The 20,703-nt window shown below is 56.2% G+C and overlaps 2 protein-coding genes across 6 annotated transcripts in view; one reads left to right on the plus strand and one right to left on the minus strand.

Moving 5' to 3' along the window:
• SLC5A10 (solute carrier family 5 member 10) overlaps positions 1 to 20,703 on the plus strand; it is a 56,793-nt gene that overhangs the window by 14,287 nt on the left and 21,803 nt on the right. For all 3 annotated transcript variants that reach the window (XM_019656710.1, XM_019656713.1, XM_019656712.1), the window contains one exon: positions 788 to 923. In XM_019656710.1, the coding sequence (XP_019512255.1) occupies positions 788 to 923 (136 nt within the window). The remainder of the gene's footprint in view (positions 1 to 787; positions 924 to 20,703) is intronic.
• Positions 1 to 20,703, minus strand: part of SACK1G (scaffolding CK1 anchoring protein G) — a 39,940-nt gene that overhangs the window by 2,784 nt on the left and 16,453 nt on the right. For 2 of the 3 annotated variants that reach the window (XM_019656708.1, XM_019656707.1), the window contains 3 exons: positions 10,151 to 10,318; positions 3,477 to 3,601; positions 1,476 to 2,727 (listed from right to left, as the gene is read on the minus strand). In XM_019656708.1, coding sequence (XP_019512253.1) covers positions 1,476 to 2,727; positions 3,477 to 3,601; positions 10,151 to 10,318 — 1,545 coding nt within the window. The remainder of the gene's footprint in view (positions 1 to 1,475; positions 2,728 to 3,476; positions 3,602 to 10,150; positions 10,319 to 20,703) is intronic. The other variant, XM_019656709.1, reaches the window with a different exon arrangement.

Genomic DNA, 20,703 nt, shown 5'->3' on the forward strand with positions numbered 1-20,703 from the left:
AGATCGCACGTGGTGAATGTACTAAAAGCCACTGAGACATGTACTTTATGTGGCTGAACCACAGGTGGATTATATCTTGATAAAGCTGTTTTTCAAAAAAAGTTTGTTTTTTTGTTTTTAAAGTAGAATCATAATGTCAGAGTTGGGGGGATCCCAGACGCCATCAGTTCCCATTACCCCCCCCCCCCTTCCTACCATTCTGCAGACCTAGACACAGGCTCAGCGAGGATCTGCCCAATGGCCTGAGGAGCTGCCTCAGGCACTTCTAGCATTCTTCCACTACTAAACTGTAAGCTCCCCAAAACCCCAGGTCTGAAAGCTCCCGACTTCTGCCAGTCAAAACACAGGTGGTGCCAGGGTTGCCTCCTGGCACATGGATGAGCATGCCATCCACTCTTGAGAGGGTGCAGGAGATGGGGGGTCCCCCTGATACTGTCCCACCCAGGGACACCTTCTCTACTCAACAGATGGGGAGACTGAGTCCCCAGAATGAAAGTACCTTGGCCCCAGTTGCTTGGCCAATCAGGGTGAGCTCTGCTTCTGGGGGGAACCATTAAGTATCATGCTCAGGCTGTGGTTGTCTTGGGCGGGTCTGGCACTAGTGGGACAGCATCGTGTCTCACCCTAGGGCTGACCAGGGTGCTGTCAAACCATGTCACAGGTGCCTCTGAGGAGAGGTGGGACTGTCACTCTGTCACAGGTGCCCCTGAGGAGAGGTGAGACTATCACACGCTGTCACAGGTGCCCCTGAGGAGAGGTGGGACTCACTCCCTTCTCGTGCTCCCAGGTCATCGTACAGCGGTCGCTGTCTGCCAGGGACCTGAACCATGCCAAGGCAGGCTCCATCCTGGCCAGTTACCTCAAGATGTTGCCTATGGGCCTGATCATTATGCCAGGCATGATCAGCCGTGCACTGTTTCCAGGTAAGACAGGTGCCAGGGACTGGGCCGGGGCATTAGGAGAAGAGGCAAAGGGTGAATGTGAGCTATTTCCTGGCCTGTTGGACAGGGAAGGAGAATGGTGCCCAGGACCAAATCAAAGTGATTGACATGGAGGTGGCTTGGCATAAGGCCCAGACAAGGACCACTTACTGCTGTGTGGCCTTGGGGGTGTAAACGAACATCTCTGTGCCACTGCCATTTCCTCGTCTGAAAACTAGGCGTCAACTTCCTATAGCACCATGTGTCTGAAACCTCTCAGTGTATTAAGTGCATTTTCATTCAGCTCCCAGTAGCTGGCATAGGTTGCCTTTAGGGGACACTGGAGCCAAGGGTCTCTAGCACTGTAACCAATCACCTGCCACATGTGTGGGTGGCTCTGGGTGGTTCCCACCCCTCCCCACTACCCGGTCATCAGCTTCCCCATCTGTAACAGGAAAGGTCTGAGGGAGGAAGAAACCCAGCAGATGGCCGCGCTGGGCACTCAGGCCCGGGCAGAGGGGCTCCTGGACCCTGGTGCCCACGCACCCGACCCACCTGTGCCTCCTTGTCCGTGGAGTGCAAGGATTGCATCCTCCTCAGAGTGCCCGCCTTCTCTCTCTCCCGACCCTGAGCCCAGGGTGAGCCACAGAGGGGTCCACCAAAGGTCCCGCGGGTCGTGTGGGGGGCACTCAGCCTTCGGCGGGGGCGCTGAGTCTGCCCGTTGGCCACCTGCTCTGAGTGGCGCCTCCGGAGAGTGTCTGAGCGCTCCCTCACCTCAAAATACTCATCTGACACAGAAGAGGAGGCCACTGAGGGCTGCCGGGGGCCAGGACCAAGGCCAGAGCTGCCTGAGAGGCTGTCCTGGTCACTGAGGGTCACATAGTCATCGTCATCTTCCTCCTCGTCCCCATCTAGCCCATTGGGGATCACCAACCGCCTGCCATCGGGGTCATCCTGGGTCATAGACCTCTGTCGCTGGGGTGGGGCATGGCGTGCATCGGGGGTCCTGGGCACCTCATGGTCTGTCCCGTTCTGGGGCACCTCGTCATTTGGGCTTTCCAGAGCCCAGCCAACACCACTGCCATCCTGGGCAAGCACATCTGCCACGGGTACTGTCCGGGGCTTGGGCACAGGGGGCTGTGACTCAGGGTCCTCCTGGGGGAGGCCGTTCCTGGCTGGGGCTGGGTCCCCGTCCTGGGGGGCGCTGGGCTCTGGGGTGGGGATGCAGTCCTGGCTCTGCTTCCATAGCTGGGTGCCGACCTGAGATGTGTCTCGGATCTTGATACGGTTAATCTGGCTGGGCTGGGGGTTCCAGATATTGGGGTCAATGATGTTGATGTAGCCCAAGATGTCACTGCCCGGCTCCGGGTCTGGCTCCACCCACGTGGGCAGATATTCGAACATGTTGGCCCGCTCCAGGTTGAGCAGCCCTGGGTGAACCGGCAGGGTGGGCTCGGGGAGGTCTCCTGGCTGCTCGGCCAGAGCCGGACCCCGCAGCCCCGGGGGCCTCTTGACCTCCTGCTTCTCAGAGGAGACCTTAGCAATCTCTTCAGCACTCTTAGCCTTGACCAGCGCATACTTGGGGTTGACGAGCCTCTTGGCCACGGTGCCTGATGGCACCAACGGGACCACCGAGGGCAGCATGATGGGCTCTGGCTCAGGCTCCTTCTCCATGGAGATGCCCTTGAGGCTGACGCCATGGGACATGAGGTACAGCTCCTGGAACTGCCGGTCGAATGTCTCCACCACCTGGCCAGACAGCACTGAGATCACGTTCCGGTCTGTCCTTGCAGCTGACCACGTGAAGCTGCAACATAGGGGAAGGGGGCTGCCTGGTCAGGCATCTAGGGCCTGCCTTCTCCCTCAGGCCCAGGGTCCCCCAGCAGTGGGCATCTGAGCAAGCCACCGTATACCCCGCAGGCTGCTGTTCATCAGACTGGCTAAGGGGCCCTGCATGGGATGGAGAAGTGAGCGGGGATAGAGGGCAAGTCCTAACCTTCGGAGCCAGACCTGAGTCTGGGACATCAGGCAGGTCACTGACACCAAGCCCTCTCCCACCTGTGTAAAACAGCACAGTGCTGCATTCCTATGGGGGTTCCAGCACCCCGAGGGCACTCAGAATGCCCAGAGCAGCCCTTTGTCACCACCACCATCCCGAGTGGCCGTAGGCGGCACCCCCACTGCTGCCCCCTGCACAGCAGGGCTCACAGGGATGGGCCACAGTTGTCCCCATCCTGTCCCTACCTCTGAGGTTGACATTCAGAGTGACCACGTTGTGGGCCTGGGAAGACATGGCCTGGCTTGGTCCACGCCCTACCTCTAGGCTAGTGACACCTCTAGGCTGGAACAACAGTCTCACAGACAAAAGCCCTCCTCTGCCTACTTTTGGAGAAAGGTGGGTGGCGTGCGGGCGTGCCCCAGCCCCGCTCACACCTCAGCAGTTTTGGGACCAATGAACCGGAATAACCAGGGTGTCATAAGGCAGAATTAAGGGCACAAGCCAGCTGGGAACTGGAGCCGCCTCTTCCCCCTGCCCCCAGAAACCTGGGGAGTCACCTGTAGGAACCACAGATGGCCCGGTCTCCATCCACGAACATGAACTTCTGGGCCAGTGCGCCCTTGAACTTGGTGGCCGACCTCGTGAAGAACTCTGTTCCCCCACTGCTCCGCACCCTGAGATTCTGTGTTGGGGAACAGGAGATAGGATTACAGGACCATAGCACTGACCACATAGGGACGAGTGGGTCTGGGTTAGTGTTCCAGACGTAGGGACACAAAGGCCTGCTGACAAGAGAAGTAGTCTGCTTAAGACACGTGAGGACAGGGGAGGAAGGTGGGTGATGAAGCCTGCAGAGCGGGCCCGGCTGGATGCTGATGACAGAATCTGTATCTGCTTAAGAGTCTAACTTGGCCCTGGGGACAGCAAAAGCCACAGGAGGGTTCAGAGCAGAGAGTCATGGAGTTGAAGGTGAATCTCAAGAGGCTGGTATCCAGAGGGAGGACGCATGAAATGAATGAGGAGCTGGAGGCAGAGGACAGAGAGGAGGCTGCTGTGGGTGAGGGAGGTGGGCCTGAGCCAGGGCAGGGCAACAGGAGGAAGGGGATAGGTCTCCAAGAGCCAGAACCTGCCCTCTAAGCCTGCCCATGGCCCCCAGGGTGCTCCTGATGTCCGTCCCTTCTGTTATGGGTCCCAGGCCCATCTGCTCAGGATGGCCCAGGTCCCCATGGATGCCCACCGGCTGTGGGGTGAACAATTGTGTTGTTGGGCCTAGCCCAGAAGGCAGATAAGCCTCTGCTCCCAGGGCCAGCTCCCTCTGGCCCGCAGGCACCTGTCTGCACACAGCCAGCTCAGCAGGAAGCTGGCCACAGCCCAGGACAATTAGTGCTCGTGACTTTGTACCCAACACAAAGCACGCTTAGGGACCAGAAGTCAGAGCAAAGATCCTGGAGGCGGTACAAGGCCCTCCCTTGTCACCTGTGCCCAACCATAGCCCAGCTCTGCGGCTGATGTGGGCTCCTGGCCCAGTTCTCTGTGTGCTGAGGCCACAGGCCCGCTCCTCAGCCTGAAAGAATAGCCATCAGTCTCAATTCTCCTGCCACCAGTGTCTGCCCTCACCCATCCCAAATCTTGTCCTGATGAAGAGCTCCTACATCTCAGTGACTCAGCTCTGTGTGAGAGGCAGTCCTCGGCTGCACCAGATTCGCTTTGTGACTCTAAGCAAGTCTCTGGCCCTCTCTGGGACTTAGTTTCTCTGTCTGCATGCTGGGAGCTGCCTCGAATCTCCGGTCTATTAGCCCTAGGGCTCAACAGTAGGTGGGGCCTTGTGGCAGCTGCCACGCCCCCCACCCTCCCATCTCCCATCAGCTCTAGGCCTGTTTTCCTGAGTGGGCCCCACCCCAAGAGGACTGGCCCCGATGAGGTAATGTCTCAGGAGTTAGGGCTTGGGTGAGCAGTGGAGGCTTCCACAAAGGCACATTGTCTCTGAGCCCCACGACAACCCTGGCAGAGGACACAGCAAGCAGGGAAGGACACCTAGCCTGGCCCAAAAGGGGTGCCCTGAACAAATCCTTGGACCCTGTGGAATACCAGCTTCTTCGTACCTGAAAAGGGACTGTGATGAGTTCCCAAGAGTATGTCAGGGGAGGATATCAGTCACCTGCTCTGAAGCTAGCTTCTGCCCTAAGCATGTATGGGTCAGGGTGGGGTGGACTAAGTGCTGAGGCAAAGCTGTAGCACTCTGCCCTCCCCTCCCCGCCCCCCAGGCCTCCTGTGCTCATACAGAGACATGACTTGACCGTGTGCCGAGTCCACTGGCGCCCAGGTCTGGGCTGGTGGGAGGCAGTGGGGACAAGCCCAGGCTTCCCCGGAGCAGGGTGGGTCTGGGGCATTCTTGAGCTCCGGATAAACACGGCTCCAATCCTGGCACCAAATGACACTGACTTGGCCTCTCCACACCTCAGCTTTCTCATCTGTGCAATGAGCCTCCCTATGCTTAGGCTTCAGGGCTGCTGTGAGGACTGAAAGAAGCCACGATGCATACAGGTGGGGGCCTGGAAGGTGCCTGGCACTCAGAGGGTGTTCCATAAGTGCAAAGCGACGAGGTGGGCTGTGACTGCGCGTACTGGGGTGTGATCCCTTCCGCTGCGGGGGAGAGGGAGACACAGGTGAGGGACCAACACAGAGGACCAGAAAATATTTGGAATGGCATGGACTCAGGCCCAGGGAGGCCAGGAGTATTAGCGTACATGATGGTCAAGTGGGCTCAGAGAGGGGGCATGACTTGCTCCCAGTCTCCCAGTAGGTGAAGTCTAGCCCCCTGGGACTGAGGACAGCCTCCAGCTGTATTATGGAGGCTCTGCTGGCATCTCCTGGGCCCAAGGAGGCATGGGGAGGCCCAGAGATGCATCCTGACCAGGCCTAGCCGGTGACAGCAAGATCAAGGCACTTGTGCAGAGCACTTGGGACAAGGGGCCCATGTCCCCATGTGCTGGGTGCCTGGTCAGCTTCTGATCTCTTCTGAAGGTCCTGTTTCACTCTGTAATGGGTGAGGGGAGCCAACGCTCACCCTGGCCTCCACCAAGCTGTTGTGCAGCTTTGTGAACACACCTTTGTGAACCACTTTTGGGAACAAGGGACGGGGTAGAGCTGAGCCAACCCAGCTCCAAGACCTTGACGCAAGGATTCCCGGCTCTTCCCCTAGGCTGGGTTGCTCAGCCTTGGCAAGGCTGACATTCTGGGCAAGGTGATTCTCTGTTGTGGGGCCGTCCTGTGCAACATCCTTGGCCTCTAACCACCAGATGCCAGTAAATCCGTCCTAGTCGTGACCATTAAAAATGTCTCTGGACACTGCAGAATGTCCCAAGCCAGGCATACCTCCCTGGTTGAGAAGCACTGCTCCACACCCTGATCCATTACAGACTCAGGCCAGGAGCAGAGAAGCAAGGAGGGGAGGAGAGGAAGCCCTGGGCACAGAAGGGGGCTGCTGGAAACTGTGCCACAGGCCTAGTTCTCCCATCCCTGCCAAGCACCTTCCCATGGCTACCCTGGCTGGGATTTCTTTGTTCATCAGAAATGGGTCCGGCCTTTGCCCAAGTGGCTACTGGTTTTTCCAGTTTGGCTGCACAAAGCCGATTAACTTTTCAAATCAGCCAAGCATCCCACAGCTCCCATCCTGACCTAAGCTATGAGCCTCAAGGCCCAGCCTGGCTCCCAATGGCTCTGGGGCATCCCTTGGCACCCAGTCTTACCCCCAAATGGGGCCTGGTCACATGGCCTGGCCAGGCCCTGGTCGGGGGAAGAGTCTCTCGGGTGAGATGGCTCAGTCTTCTTCTCAAAGCCTATTCCCCATCTATAATATGAGGCCACCATTCCCATACTCTCTGCCTGATGGGCCGTCAGGAGCCAGCTGAGCCAGCAGGCCAGGGTGCTTAAGGACGGGTGGGAACCTCACACCTGGGGAGGTGCTGGTGCATGTCCTTCTATCTCAGCTGGAAACCAGGAGAGGGGTTGGCTCAAGCAATACAGCAGCTGCTTCCAGTGTGTTGGTGTGAGCGCAAAGCTCGGGAGGCTGGGGAGGTGCTGCCGGGAGCAGGGGGCATGCAGGTGGTTCCCAGCCAGACCTCAAAGGGAAAGGGGAGCCCCTTGGCACTCAGACCAGAGCTGGGGTTTCATAGGAGGAGTCATGCCTGTCCCCAGCCAAAGATAGGATGGGAAGGGAGTGTCCTACCCCCTACATGGCCTCCTTTACTCGGCACAGCAGCCCTGCCAAATGCATGATATTCCCATTTCTCAGACAAGAAGACTGAGGCCCAGAAAGATTCAGTGTCTCTGTCCAAAGTTACAGTGCAGGTGGCACAGCTGGGGATCAGGCCTGGTTCCTAGCACTGCTCCCAGACTGGCACCTGACATTGCCATGGTCACAAGTATAACCCTACCATGTACAACCTGCACCCTGGGCCCAGAGAATCTCAAAGCAGGTCGTAGCAGAGCTGGGCAAGGGTGGCGGGTGGCAGAGGGCAAGCCCAGGATTACTGGCAAAGGAAGTGCTTCTGAAGACAGGTTCGGGCCTAGCTGGCTCTCAGGCAGGGAGGTGGGCTGTGTGGGCAGGCCCTCGACAAGGTGACACTTGGCCAGGGCTGGGCCCACAGGAGCCTCTGGCCATCTGCCCAGGCTATAGAGGGGATGGGCTCAGAGGGGAGAACGAGGAGATCAGGATCACACATTCTTTCCCATGAAGGTGCTAGGCTCTTGGGCACATCACCCTGCAGACCCTGCTACCTTCCCCGTGCAGGGAGGTAGGCAGCAGAGCAGGCTGGGCCAGGGACCCCTAATGCAAGCTGCCTGTGCCCTCAGCTGTAGTTTAATTTTCAAGCTGAGGGCAGAGGGTGGGGGGAGGAGGCCTCACACCCACACCCTGGCCCTGGCCCAGGGCCTGGGGTTTATAATTTCTTGTTATTGCCAGCAGCTGTGTAACTCCCCTTAGCTCATAGAGCACTTTTACAACCATCGTCTCCTCTAATTTCATCCTCAAACAACTCTGTGAGGCATCATTATGGCCATGAGGCACTGGAGGCTAGAGAGGTAGGGCCACGTGCCCAAGTCCCTTGGCAGCCCCACGGCAGGTGCAGCCTCAGCCAGGGACACTGGGCACCAAGGGTCTGTGCCCTCCTTGTCCATGCTGATTTCTCGCTACTGGCATCAGGCATCCCTGACTTGGTGGAATGCCTCTGGGCAAGTCACAGACTCTCTTCGGCCTCAGTTTCTCCATCTGTCCTGTGGGAGCCTAGTCTAGATGGCCTCAAGGTCCCTTCTGGCTCCCACAGAGCTGTGAGACTGCAGCGGGTCCCAAGGCCCACAACTGCACTGGGGAGCAGAGGCGGGGGTGGGGGAGGCGCAGGGCCAACCTCACCAGGAGAGACCCATGCAGTCTCTGGGCCACGTTCCCAGCCCAGCTCCGCCTGCCTCTCACTTCTGGGAGTTCCAAACACTCCAAGGGGACTTGCGTTTGGGGTCTCCCTACTGAGAAGAGGCATGGGGCACTGGCCAGGGGCGAGGCATCTGGGGCAGCTAATTCCAGGTTCAGGTCCCCGCTCAGCACAGACAAGGGTCCTCCTGCCTGACCATCCACACACTGGGAATGCAACGGGGCTGAGTGAGGTGACACGTGTAAAGCCACCACTGGGCATGTGGCAGGGCCACATGGGAGTGGGCCCACAGGGTCTCTTCCCACGCACGGGGAAGAGGCTAGACAGAGATCCCTGAGCTTCTCTGATCTGCTGCCCACAGGGCCGAGGCCTCTGCAGCCACCTTTCAAAAGATGCCTTTTCTGCGCTCTAGACCTATCCAGTATGAGCTGTCTGCCCTGGGAGTTGACCCTCAGTGCTAATTACACGGCGGGCAGTGTGGCGGGTGAGCGTGGGGCTTGGGGGTCAAGCCACCAAGGAGGCCACATTAAAATGTCCCAACAACCAGAGACTCGCTGCCCAGAGAGCTCACACCCACTTGAAAGGGTTCAGTTGAGATGGGGGTGGGGGCACACTTGACAAATGCAGATAAATTACAGGTGAGGGAGCCCAGTCACTTGTTAACCAGCCTGGTGTCTCCCTTTCTCCTGGGATTGTGTTCAGATCACAGGCCTAAAGCGCAAGGAATTCTGACCTCTCAGAGGCTGTGCTCAGCCAGAGAGCTCTGGTGCTAGCCTCTACTCCCCTTCTCTTTAACTTTCTAGCCATGAGTGACACCTGGGCAAGTGCCTCCATTTCCTTATCTGTAAAACGGGAACAGCTGGGTTGTCACAAGGAGTAAATAAGTGACCCATGTAAAGCACCTAGCACAGGCCTGGCACATGTCCAATGTTGTAGAAGTATTAGCTGTCATTATGCACATTGATCTGTACTCTGGGGAACTGCTGCATTACCATAGGTGCCAAGCAGTGGCAGGGTAGAAGAAGGGCTCCCTCTACCCCCCAAGCAAGGGATGAAATGCCAGGGTGTCTGTGCAGAAGAGGCCAGCCACACTGGCCCTAATGCCCCTCTTTCAGACCAATGAGATCCTGGAGCCCAGAGAGGGGAGGTGATGTGCTCAAGGACACACAGCAAAGCAGTGCTGAGAACCCAGGCCCATCATGACCCCCTCACCTTTGCTCCATGGTATCCCCACTAGAAAGCCCTTTCTACTCTGCTCTTGAGAATTCCTTAAATCCATTTTAACTCTGTAGTTATCAATCAAGGAAGCCTTCCCTGACCTCAGCGCAAGGGAGCTTCCTCTGTCAGAGCCAGATACTAAAACCTGTGGGTGGATATTAAAGACAGATTTTGGCTTAAACCCAGGAAAGAACTTCCTAGGAGTTGGGCTCTCCAGATAAGATGTAAGCTGATGGAGTGGGGGTAGTGAGTATGCTTTCATTGGAGGTGTGCAAGCAAAGACAGGTAACCAGTGTGTCATGGGCTGCAGTGACAGAATATATTATATGATGTAGCACCTTGTGTGGGTTAACACCTGGCTGGCAGGCCCTTAATCAATGTTTATCTTATCTCTGACAGTTGGAGGTAGTTAATGTCCCGTCCCTCAGGTCATTTAAGCAGAGGCCAGGTGACCACCTGGCAGGAGTCACTGGGATTACTGAACTCTGTGTGCCCGGCACAGGGCTCCATTCCCTAAAAGGCAGGTGCTTGACGTGCTTGTTGATCGACTTAGTGATGAGTTGGTCATTCATGACCATCCAGCTCACCTTAAGATGTCCCAGATGCATGCGGGCCCGCTCACACATGTGCAGGAAGTACTTCACGTTGCTCTCGTCCACAATGATGTACACGGCCACCTTCCTCTTGAAGCCGGCATCTAGCAGGTCCTTGAAGATGTCTACATCAGTGAACATGTCCATGACCACGGCTATCACCTGGGAGCAGGAAGAGAGACTGGGGCTGTCAGGCAGCGCGGCAGTGGGGACAGGCACCTCGCAGGGCGTATAGCCCTCCCACACCCGCCATCCTCTCTGGGTGCCACTCCAGCCCTGCTCCCCGCAGCCTCAGGACTGGGACTGGGAAGTGACGGGCTGGCGGCCCTGAAGTTCTAGGTTCAGTATTCCACATTTAGGATATAAGATTCTCAGTCGGTGGCACAGACTGGACTCTGGCAGCAGGGAATGGAGGGGAAGCACATTCAACATGCCTGCTGTTTCCCTAACACAAGAAAACCAAGCCCAGTAACCTGGCAGGTGAGGCACGTAGAGGGAAGAGCGAGAAAGCTTCACGAGAAGTCTGGGAGGAGCTGGCTCTCAAAGGTTTGAGAGTCAGGAAGTGTCTGTGTCCTGAGAGTCTCCTTCCTTGCAGGTGTCAGGGTCAGCTCAAGGGTCCTGTTTTAGTCCATTCCTGGTTTGCATTCCTGAGCCAGGACAGGTCATGCTGCTGCCCTACGCCTGCTACCCCGGGATGCTGATATGAACCAGATGTGTCAACAGCCGGGGCAGGGCAGCAACTAGCGTGGTCACTTGATGAGGTCGTCTGTCCGTAAGTCCCTGGGCTGGTGTGGACTTCAGCAGGCTCCCTCAGTGACCAAACCAGCACATGTGCTCTTCCTGTCACCTGACACCCTCTGCCCACAACAGCTGACCTCCACCCTCCAGGACCTGGCTCAGGGCAGGGTCCCAGAGGCCAAGGTACACCTACCCCACTCCCAGCTCAGCCTTAGGCCAATGTGGGCAGTGACATGCCTAAGGCCTGAGGAGGAAAGAGGCACAGGGAAGGGACAGGGCAGTGTGGACAAGCCCACCGGCCTTGGGAGTGGTCAGCAGGCACCTGGGCCTTAGTGGGGCCCATCAGGCGCTGGCCCTCATCCCTGCCCACTAGGCAGCAAAGGAGAGCACATTAGACCAGGGCCCAATACTGCAGACTCAGATGTCCAGCCCCTGCTACCCTCAAGGGCCGGCAACACCGACCTATCCTGGGTCTGAGAACCTCCCGGAGGAGCCTTCTTCAGAGAGGCGGGCAACGTGCTCTGGGCCACACAGCTGGTGACACTCCGCCTAGAAGCTCCCCAGGCCCATCAGGGAGCTGAGCTCACCCCCACCCCCACATGAGGCTGGCCTGGTGGGCTCCTCTCCCTGGGATCCATAGACATAGGGAAACAGGGAGGCAGCCTGGTGCCTGCTGGCGATGAGTCTGCACATCCCAGTGAGCTCACCCTGCCGGCTTGAGCCATCTAAGCTCCTCCAGGGCTGCAACCCCCTGCCCTGCCACTGACATGATCTCTGAGTGACCCTGAGCAAGACACCTAGTTTCTCTCATCAATGTGAGAAAGGGCCCAGCTTTCTCACTGGTACAATGGGGCAGTAGACCTGTGGGACCCAGCCCAGGCTCCCTGACAGCTGAGGCCCAGGGTCCTCTCCATCTCTGGGAGACAACTGCTCTCTGTCTTTGAGTCTGCAGGCCTGTTCCAGGTGGGGCAGAAGAAACTGGTATCGTCCATGCAGGGGCTGGGACCAGCAGAGGGGAGCCAAGGGGAGGCAAATATCAGCATCAGATGAGGAAGTACTTTCTGACCCGAAGTTAGGCAGGGGTCTAGAGAGGGAGTGAACTCCCCATCCCAGGGGGTGTTTAAGGAAAGGCCAGAGATTACTTGCAAGGGGGTGGTGAGCAGACAGATGACACACAATGTCAGAGCTGAGTAGACTCATATGGCCTTTGGTGAAAACCAGTCGAGGATGATGAGACCCTAGGGTGGGTGGGGTGGCAGCAGGGACTTCCTCACCTGGGACCTCACATCCCCAAAGCCACTCCAGCCCTAGGATCCCCTTGGATAAGCCGCTCCTACAGGCTAACAGCTTCAGGTGCCACCCTGGGAAGGGTACAGGCTTCTCTCTGGAGGCAGCCACCACCCCTCATCCCTTTGCTCCACCGCTGGATTGGTCAGGCCTGGTTCCAGGCTCTGCCTGCTGTGGCAGATGGGGACTTGCCCTGTGCCTGGGGGATGTGTCCCAGCAAGACCCACTCCACATGCGTCCTTCCCCACGTCACCCTCGGGCAGGCAGAATGCCTGATTCAGGGACCATCTGCAGTCAGGCGGGATCTGTTGGGGCCTGCCCCCCATGGTGGGTCCTTCATAGGGTCCCGGCGTGAGCACTTGCTCTCTCCAGGCATTTAGCTCAGGGCCAGGGTTGGTAAAACGAGGCCTTGTAACAGGTACCAGCTAAGGCTAGGGGTGGGAAGGGGGTGCGTGGCACTCCAGGGAGGGCCTCCACAGCTTGTTCACAGAGCCCCAAGGCTTCCTGGCGGCCCTTGAGTCCTGCGAACCCTTCCCCATTTTATACATGGGAAAGTGGAGCCAGAGACTCAAAAGCCCAGGGTCCCACACCCCCACCCAGAGCACCTCCTGCCCAAGATAGTACAAGCCAGCTCTAGGCCTTGCACTGCATGAGGGTTTATAACAACCCCAACAACCTCTATCTGTTCAGTCTTCACCAACAGCCAAGAGACAGCAGTTATTCCCATTTTACAGATGAGGAAACTGAGGCACAGAGGGGTTCACTCCCTTGCCTAATTGTCTATTTGGATGGTCCAGCTCATCTGTGACACTGTGAGCTCATCAAGGGCAGAGCCCCTGCCTGGGCCCAGCATGAGGCTTGAACTAAGGAGGGCCTCAGGGAGCTGTTGTCAGCTGAAAATGCGACCAAATGGCTTGGACTGCAGGAAGGAAGGCAGCCCGGGACAAGCCACAGCCTGTCCTGAACCCTCGATTTGCCATCTGCCAGTAGGGGTGTCTGCCTGGCTCACTCCTATGGTCTATGCAACTCACACATCCATGACTTGAGCGCAAAGCTGCTGGCCCCACCTAGAGGAAAACACCAGCCACTTCCTGGGACCCCAGTGCACACGTACCCGACAGAGGTCTTAGGCAAGGCCAGACCCAAAGCCGTGGAAAGACCGAGGGGAGGCTGGAATCTGGAGACTGGCCTGCCCTGACGTGTGTTAGGAGACCACATGGGGCACGAGGCAGGTGGCCTGGGCCCCAGCTCTGAAGCCCTCTCCTTGTGACCACGGGAACTGGCTGTGTCCATCTGAACCTGGTTCACACAGGGTGGGGACGGCAGGCACGTGTCTGTCCCGTACGCTAGGCCTGGCATTGCTGGGGAGCTGATGAGATAGCACCAGCCCCACAGCCCAGAGCCTGCACAGATGACACAGGCCAGTTCCAAGGGAAGGAGGGAGCTCCGTGGTCCCCACATCTTACTGACAGGAAAGCCCCCTCTCAAAGATGCAGCCACAGGACTGGGAGGGGCCAAACACCATGATGACCATCCTGGTGGGTGTGGATGATGCCTGGGGGTGTGGCACCGGCAGGGACTGAAATCGGCGCTGGGCTTGAGTGCGCCTCGTCATACCCAAACGCCTCCTCACATCTCTCAGGTGTGCTATATGCGCAGGCTCCCAAAGCGTGTTTCTCCAGCAGCTCCCACACTTCCTTTCCCTTGCTGCACTCTTCCCCATCCAACAGATCCGCACCCTGCCTCCTACTGGGTCCCAACCCCCCGCCTCTCTCCATGAGGCTAGCACTGCTCTCAGGCCTCCCTTAATCTCCCCACGAATCTCCTGGTGGTTTTAGGATCCCTGACATATCCTTGAGATGGGTGAACATCTACCCCCTCATGAGAGATGCAGAAACTGTGGCCCAGAGAAGGGAGGGGACCGACCCCAGGTCCCACCTCAAGCCAGTAGGATGGTGGACACGGGTATCTGGCCCAGGCCCCTGATGCCCTCCACCAGCACCTCCGTCTCCCAGGTGGTTACTGGTGTGGGGGTGCTCAAACCAGGTGGCAGCATCTGAACCACAGTGGAGCAGCAACACCTTACCTGTGGCCACCACCTCCAACAGACATGGCCTGAGGCCTGTAAACCTGCTGCTTGTGCTGGTGCCATGGGCCCGAGGCACTGGAGCGAGTGTCCCCCCATCCCCATCCTCCCTAGGCCCCAGCAAGCAGCAGTCTGAGTCCCTGGGTAAGGACAGGGTGGGACCAGAGTTGGAGCTCTGGGTTCCAGCCACAGCCACAGAGGCTTCGGGTGAGCCACATCCCTTTCTGGGTCTCAGTTTCCCTCATCTGTAAAATGGGCAAAATGTTGATGTGACTCCCAAGGCTGTCCCTGCTGAAGGATCCCCAACACCCTGTGCCCTGCCGGGGTGTCAGTGTGGGTTCTAAACTGTCCTCTGGGAAGTTGTGTGACCTCAGGCAAGTGCCTTAGTTCCCTCATGGGGCAATAGCAGTGGCCTCCCTACAGGGCCGTTGGAGGGTAAAGGGAATTAATGCAGGTACAGAGCCAGCACAGGATCTGAGAGCCCATGCTCAGCAGACAGCAGCTGCCACCTCCTCATCATACCAACCTGAGAGCTGTTCTACCAGACCCACAGCACCCTCCAGGTAGACAGGCCAGGAATTACCACCTGCCTATTTCCCGCTTCCCTCTGTGCCAGCTAGAAGGTGGGGGGAAGGCAGGACCTCACGGGAATGACGCAGACTGTCCTAAGCGTTAGGACAATGGCCATCAAGACCTTGGATTCAACTTCTACTTCCTGCCATGCCAGAATAACAGAGCCTGCACTTACCCTCCTGCCTTAGCAATAAAAAACCAGGCAAAATCTATGAAATCATGGCCAACAGGCAGCACGGCAAGCACGTGATCCCTGAGAGAAAGGAAACAAGTAAGGCAACCTGTAGGGTTGTCCCAGCCCCCTTCAGGCCATGGCACAGGGAGCAGGCCCTGGTGGAGTCCAGCAGTCTCCCTGAGTTGAGGAGACAGGGTTTGCTCAGAATTTGCAGGGCTGCACATAGCGAACACCAGAGATCTGCAGAGGGCTCTCCCTTGAGCCTTCAGTAGGTGACGGAGCAGCACATGCATGGGAGGAAACCACTGAGGCTGGGAGAAAACTGCCAGAAAGGAGAGGCTAGAACAATTGCCAGTGCTCACACAGGACCAGAAATTGTTTATATCCCCACAGCCAGGGTGCAGACCCCTCTAACACTCAGGGTCTGCAGGAGAATCCTTAGGAGGACACTGCCTAAGTAGTAAGTCCTAAACAGGAGTCACTATACTTTTTCTGTAAAGGCCAGATAGTAAATATTTCAGGCTTTGCAGGTCATACGGCTTCTGACACAACTACTCAGCTCTGCTGTTATAGCAGGAAACAGCTGTAGATAGTACATAAACAAATGTGTACGTCTGTGTTTTGTTATTTACAAAAGAAGGCAGTAAGCGAGACTTGGTCCACAGTTCGCCAGCTCCTACCCTGGATCAAATCTGCTCTGCTCCCACCTAATACAATTTAACAGCAAGCCTGTAAAGTGTCAAATTGTTTCCAAGCAACTTTACTGTATCCCAGAACAAAGCTCAAAAATATTTAAAGGGAAAAAAAAATCAAACTCTAGCACCCTACAACATAAAATTGTCTGCTATCCAATAAAAAATTACCAGATAAACAGGAAAAAAATGACCCACATGAGAGAAAAAAAAAATTCTATCGGAACTAACCCAGAATAGATACAGATGATACAGCTGGCAGATAAAAACATGAAAACCGTTATAATTGTTTTCAAAAAGTTAAAGACATGGAAGATATTTTTAAAATAACACCATATTGAAACAATTCGGTATTTACGATGAGAAATACGTGGGATGGGATTAGTAGCAGATTAGACACTGTGAGAAAAAATTTGTGAACTTGAAGACAATAGAAATGATCCAAAATGATACACAGAGAGAAAGAAAAAACAAGATCAGAGCATCAGTGAGCTGTGGGTCAATTTCGAAGGTCTAATATGTGTGTAATTGGAGTCTCAGAAGGTGCTGAAGGGCGTGGGAGACAGAAAAACACTGAAAAAATAATGGCTATAACATTTCCACATTTGATAAGAACTATACATCCACAAGTTCAGCAAGTTCAATGAATTCTAAGCAGAAGAGACATAAAGAAAACTAAATCAATGTACATCATAATGACATTACTGTGCCTCGGTATCCTCATCTGTGACGTGAGTATGACAATAGGCCCCACCTCACAGTGTCAAGGGAGGGCAGTGCCTGTAGGCGTGAGGCTGTCTGCCTGAGTGCTCTTGGAGCCCGGTGTGTACCCAGCCCAGAGGTGCTGGCTGGCCCCCCTTCGTGGCAATGATAAAACCAAAGATAAAGAGAAAATCTTAAAAGCTGCCAGAGGGGAAAAGACCATTATGTACTGAGGAATAGGTAAGCAGGTTTCTCCTCGGAATCGATGCAAGCCAGAGAATACGGAGCAACATCTTTAAGGTGCTAAACAGAAAAACTGTTAACCTAGGTTCCATACCCAGTGAAAATAGCTTTCAAAACCAAAAGGAAATAAGAATAAGAACTTTTTCAGACATTACAAATGCTGAGGAATTCATCTCCAGCAGACCTGCACTGCAGCTACTGCCACCTCCTATACAGATGGAGGGCCGAGACGCCAGGGAACTGCAATTATCTCCATGGTGGAGGCGTGGCCCCCACCCACCTCACAGGGGATCTGAAACAAACACAGGAATTGCTGCTCTCCTGTCCTCAACCCCCTCCTCCAGCCGGAGGGCTGGGGCAGACCTGGCTGCAGTGCCTCAGTTTCCTATGTTCTCGACATGAGCCCTCCTCTGGTGCTGGCTGGATTAATGAGATGCCATCTGAAAGGCCCGGAAGGTTCTCCAGGCATTGAGGATGACTCCTGGGAGCGCCTGGCCCTACTGTGGGCAGTGTTCCCCCCGACTCCTGGTGCTCCAAACCAGTGTGCCCGTCCTCTGGCTCTGAAGGTCTGTCACCAAGTGTAGACAAGGGAGGGAGTCTGTGATTACAGTAACAAATGCTGACCCAAGCCAAGGCCAGCTTGCTGACACGTGTATGGGTGTCCCTTTTCCAGGAGCCAAAGAGGGGCAGTGATGACCACTCACATTTTCCAGAGAGGGAGTCACTATCAGCTGGTGTCATCCTGTTCCCAGGCTCCTCCCCTAGTGGGGGATCCTATGTACATTCTAGCTGTGATTCCACTCTCCACCTCTCAGAGCCACTCTGGGTCCTGAAGCAAACCCCTGGCCATCAGCACTGCCCAGAGGGTAAATGCCCCAGGGACTCCTGTTCTGCCACTCCTTCCCTGGGGGGCTTATAGCTGAGCACTTTCCCACTGGAAGCCTCAGTTTCTCATCTTGGGAACACTGGGAGTTGGATTGAATGATCTGAGGTCTCTCCCCTCCAACATTCATCAGCTCTGGCACCTTCCCCACTCTCCGGAATATTAAGACGGAAGCCTCATTAAAGCCAGTTAAAGAAAGCTCAGGCTTCCTGAGCACCAAGTGGCTGCAGTGGGATGGGGTCAAGAAGCACTACTGGTCCCGCCCAGAGCCCTCTGACTAGGAGGCTCGGCACTGTGGGTCCCTGCCCTGAGTCTCCAGCCTTCCTCAGATAGACATCAGTCTCCTCAGCACGGCTCAGGAATGCTGCAGAGACCGGGGCTGGCAGAGCATGGGGAAAGGCCATCAGGTGACCAGGGCTATGCCCTGTGGACGGGACAAGAAGACAAGCTGCTCTCTTTACCCGCCAGCCTCAAGGGGCCTCAGAGTCCTCCAAGCTGCCAGGCCTACAGGGGCAGGATCCAGCCAGCCAGATCACCTACAGTTGTCAACAAATGGCACAAACTGAGGATTTTCAAACTGGAAAATCTCAGAATCATAAATTCGAAAGCCTTTAAAACCTTAGCTTCTCCAGGGCCCAAGAGTGACAGACACCATGGAGTCATCAAGCATCTCAATCTCCCAGGAAGACTGGCCTGGAAAAGATTGCCAAAGATTACACAGGCGAGCCAGGGGCGGGCTGAGCACCGGCCCCTCCGGGCCACGTGACGCCCACATCCTCTCTACTGCATTCCACCAAGCCCCTGCTTCAACTCCCCCAGAATGGGGAGCTCAGCACTTCTCAAACCAGACTTCTCTCAGAAAGAGGCTGTCAGGAAAGGGCTGAGGAAGACAGCTGGCATTTACTGAAGGCCAGCTCCATGCCAGACACCACACCAAGTGATTTATGCCCTCTTCTTTCCATTTGATCTTACCACGACTTTGAGGCAGGTGTTGTCATCACAAAGAGGAAGGACGGGAGCTTAGAGAGGGGAAGCAGCTATCTCCGGGCAGCATGGCTAGATAACAGCAGAGTTTGGGCTCAGGCCTGGTCTGCATAATACCAAAGCCTGTCTTCCTACTGCCACCCATGGCATTTAATCTGGGGATCATTTGGACCCCACGAAGAAGGCTGGTACAGCCCACCCAGGCCGGGGCCTGCCAGGACGTAGGGTGTGGTCCTGGTGCACTCAGTGTCTTGTGGGCACTCACGACTGTTACTGCCTCAAGACAAGTGATCAACCCCCATTTTACAGATGAAGAAACTGAGGACAAAGGTCATGCAGCAAAGAGGTGGTGGAGATAGGCATGTATGCCAGGGGCTTCTGAGAGGACCAGATCCTCTCTGCTGGCCCAGGGGGAGGACCCTTGGCTCTAGGATGAGCCTGTCAAACCAGGGAGACTGGGGTACTGTGGAGCCTGGCTTGCCACACCAAAGAGCCTGGTGTGACCTTCGGCAGGCCCTGGCCTGCTCTGTGCCTTGGTATCCTCATCTGTGACGTGAGTATGACAATAGGCCCCACCTCACAGTGTCAAGGGAGGACAATGCCTGCAGGCGTGAGGCTGCCTGAGTGCTCCTGGAGCCCAATGTGTACCCAGCCCAGAGGTGCTGGCCCCCTTCCTGGCAGAGCTGCTCCTGGCTCTTCCCAAACTGTTAAGATGCAAATGCAGATGGGTAGGAAGCCTTTGCAGAAAACGGGAGCTAACACCTGAAATTATGTTATCAGATGGTTCCTTACCTGGCAGGTGAGGGCCCTGGCCCTGGACTGAAAATTGCCAGAGGCAGGATGCATCTCCCCAGACCCACTGTGTGCCCATGGGAACAGCTGGCTGGGGCCTCTCGGGGCACTGAAGCTGTCCTGGTGCTGCCTAGCTCAGGGACAGTGACAGCCTTCCCTCCTAGTCTGCTGGGACCTGCCGTGGCCTCAGCCCCGTCACCCTGTGCTTGCCAACCCTGTGTGGTCAGACTGCTATCCCTTCCTGGAGAGCCCCCGTGTTTGGGAGCCTGATAGGGACAAGGAGCCTCATGAAAATGCTTTTACTGTTCTGAGTCAAGCTGGGGGCTGGCGGCGAGGCTCCAAGGCTCATGAGGGGCTGGGCTCAGGAAAAGCAGCCAAGATGCTGCTTTTCCCAGGAAAAGGGGGCTCAGAGCCTGCACACCTGGGTTTTGGGCCCAGCTCCTCCAATTATCAGCTCTGTGACCTTGGTCAAGTTATTTGCCCTCTCTGAGCCCTGCCAGCCCTCAGTTTCCTCATCTGGACAGTGGAGACAACGCCTACTTTATGGAGTTGTTGGCAGGATGACAGTGTAGGTCAAGTGCCCACTCAGCACTTGGCGTATAGCTGGTGTTTAATAAATGCCTCATTAAGTTGCTTTTATTTTGCCGGAGCTGAGCCATGAGCCAGGACTTCAGTGTATGAAGAAGGTGGGGACCTGACAGAAAAGATGAGGGCTTAATCAGGCATCATGATATTTGGTTCCTGTCCCTTGTATTGGCCCTAGGCAAGAAACTTAACTTCTCTGGGTCTCTGTTCCCAAGCTCTGGCCTGGCCAGCCTGAGATCTGGGTACTTGTCCATCCTTCACCATTCATTTTCCCTCAGTTTCCTCATCTGTACATGACTCGCGCCTGCCCCTGGGGCCTCCCCTCAAGCTGTCAGACGGTTGAAGGGATCTTACTAGGGGCCCTGGTTCCATGTCCTGTGCTTGTGTGTGTGTGTGTTTGCATGCGTGCGTGTGTGCGCACATGTGCCCTCCCCCGCCTCCTCCCCAACCAGCCCAGCCTCACCCCTGTCTCTCAGAGGCTGCAGCTGAGTGAGGCCTGGGCTCATCCCTCCTAGGCGTGATGCTACAGGCCCGGCCTCTGGTATGCAACTGGAACCCCACAGCAGGTTTTCCCCCAGATAAATCACTGGCTCCTGGGGGTGGGGGGCGGGGCAGGCAACTTAGTAAACGGGAGCCCACTGGAGCTGGGAAGTGTCTCTGAGAGCACTAACCGTCTGCTCAGAGCCACACAGCCAGGGGAGTCCTCTGAGACTCAGGACCCACCCATCTCTTGTCCTAGAAGCGTCTAGAATCGCAGGGCAGCAAGGTGTCAGAGCTGAAGGGACTCTAACAGTCTTCAATGCCTGT

The sequence above is a fragment of the Hipposideros armiger genome, unplaced genomic scaffold (genome assembly GCF_001890085.2).
Source record: "Hipposideros armiger isolate ML-2016 unplaced genomic scaffold, ASM189008v1 scaffold_264, whole genome shotgun sequence".
NCBI classification, from domain to species: Eukaryota; Metazoa; Chordata; class Mammalia; order Chiroptera; family Hipposideridae; genus Hipposideros; species Hipposideros armiger.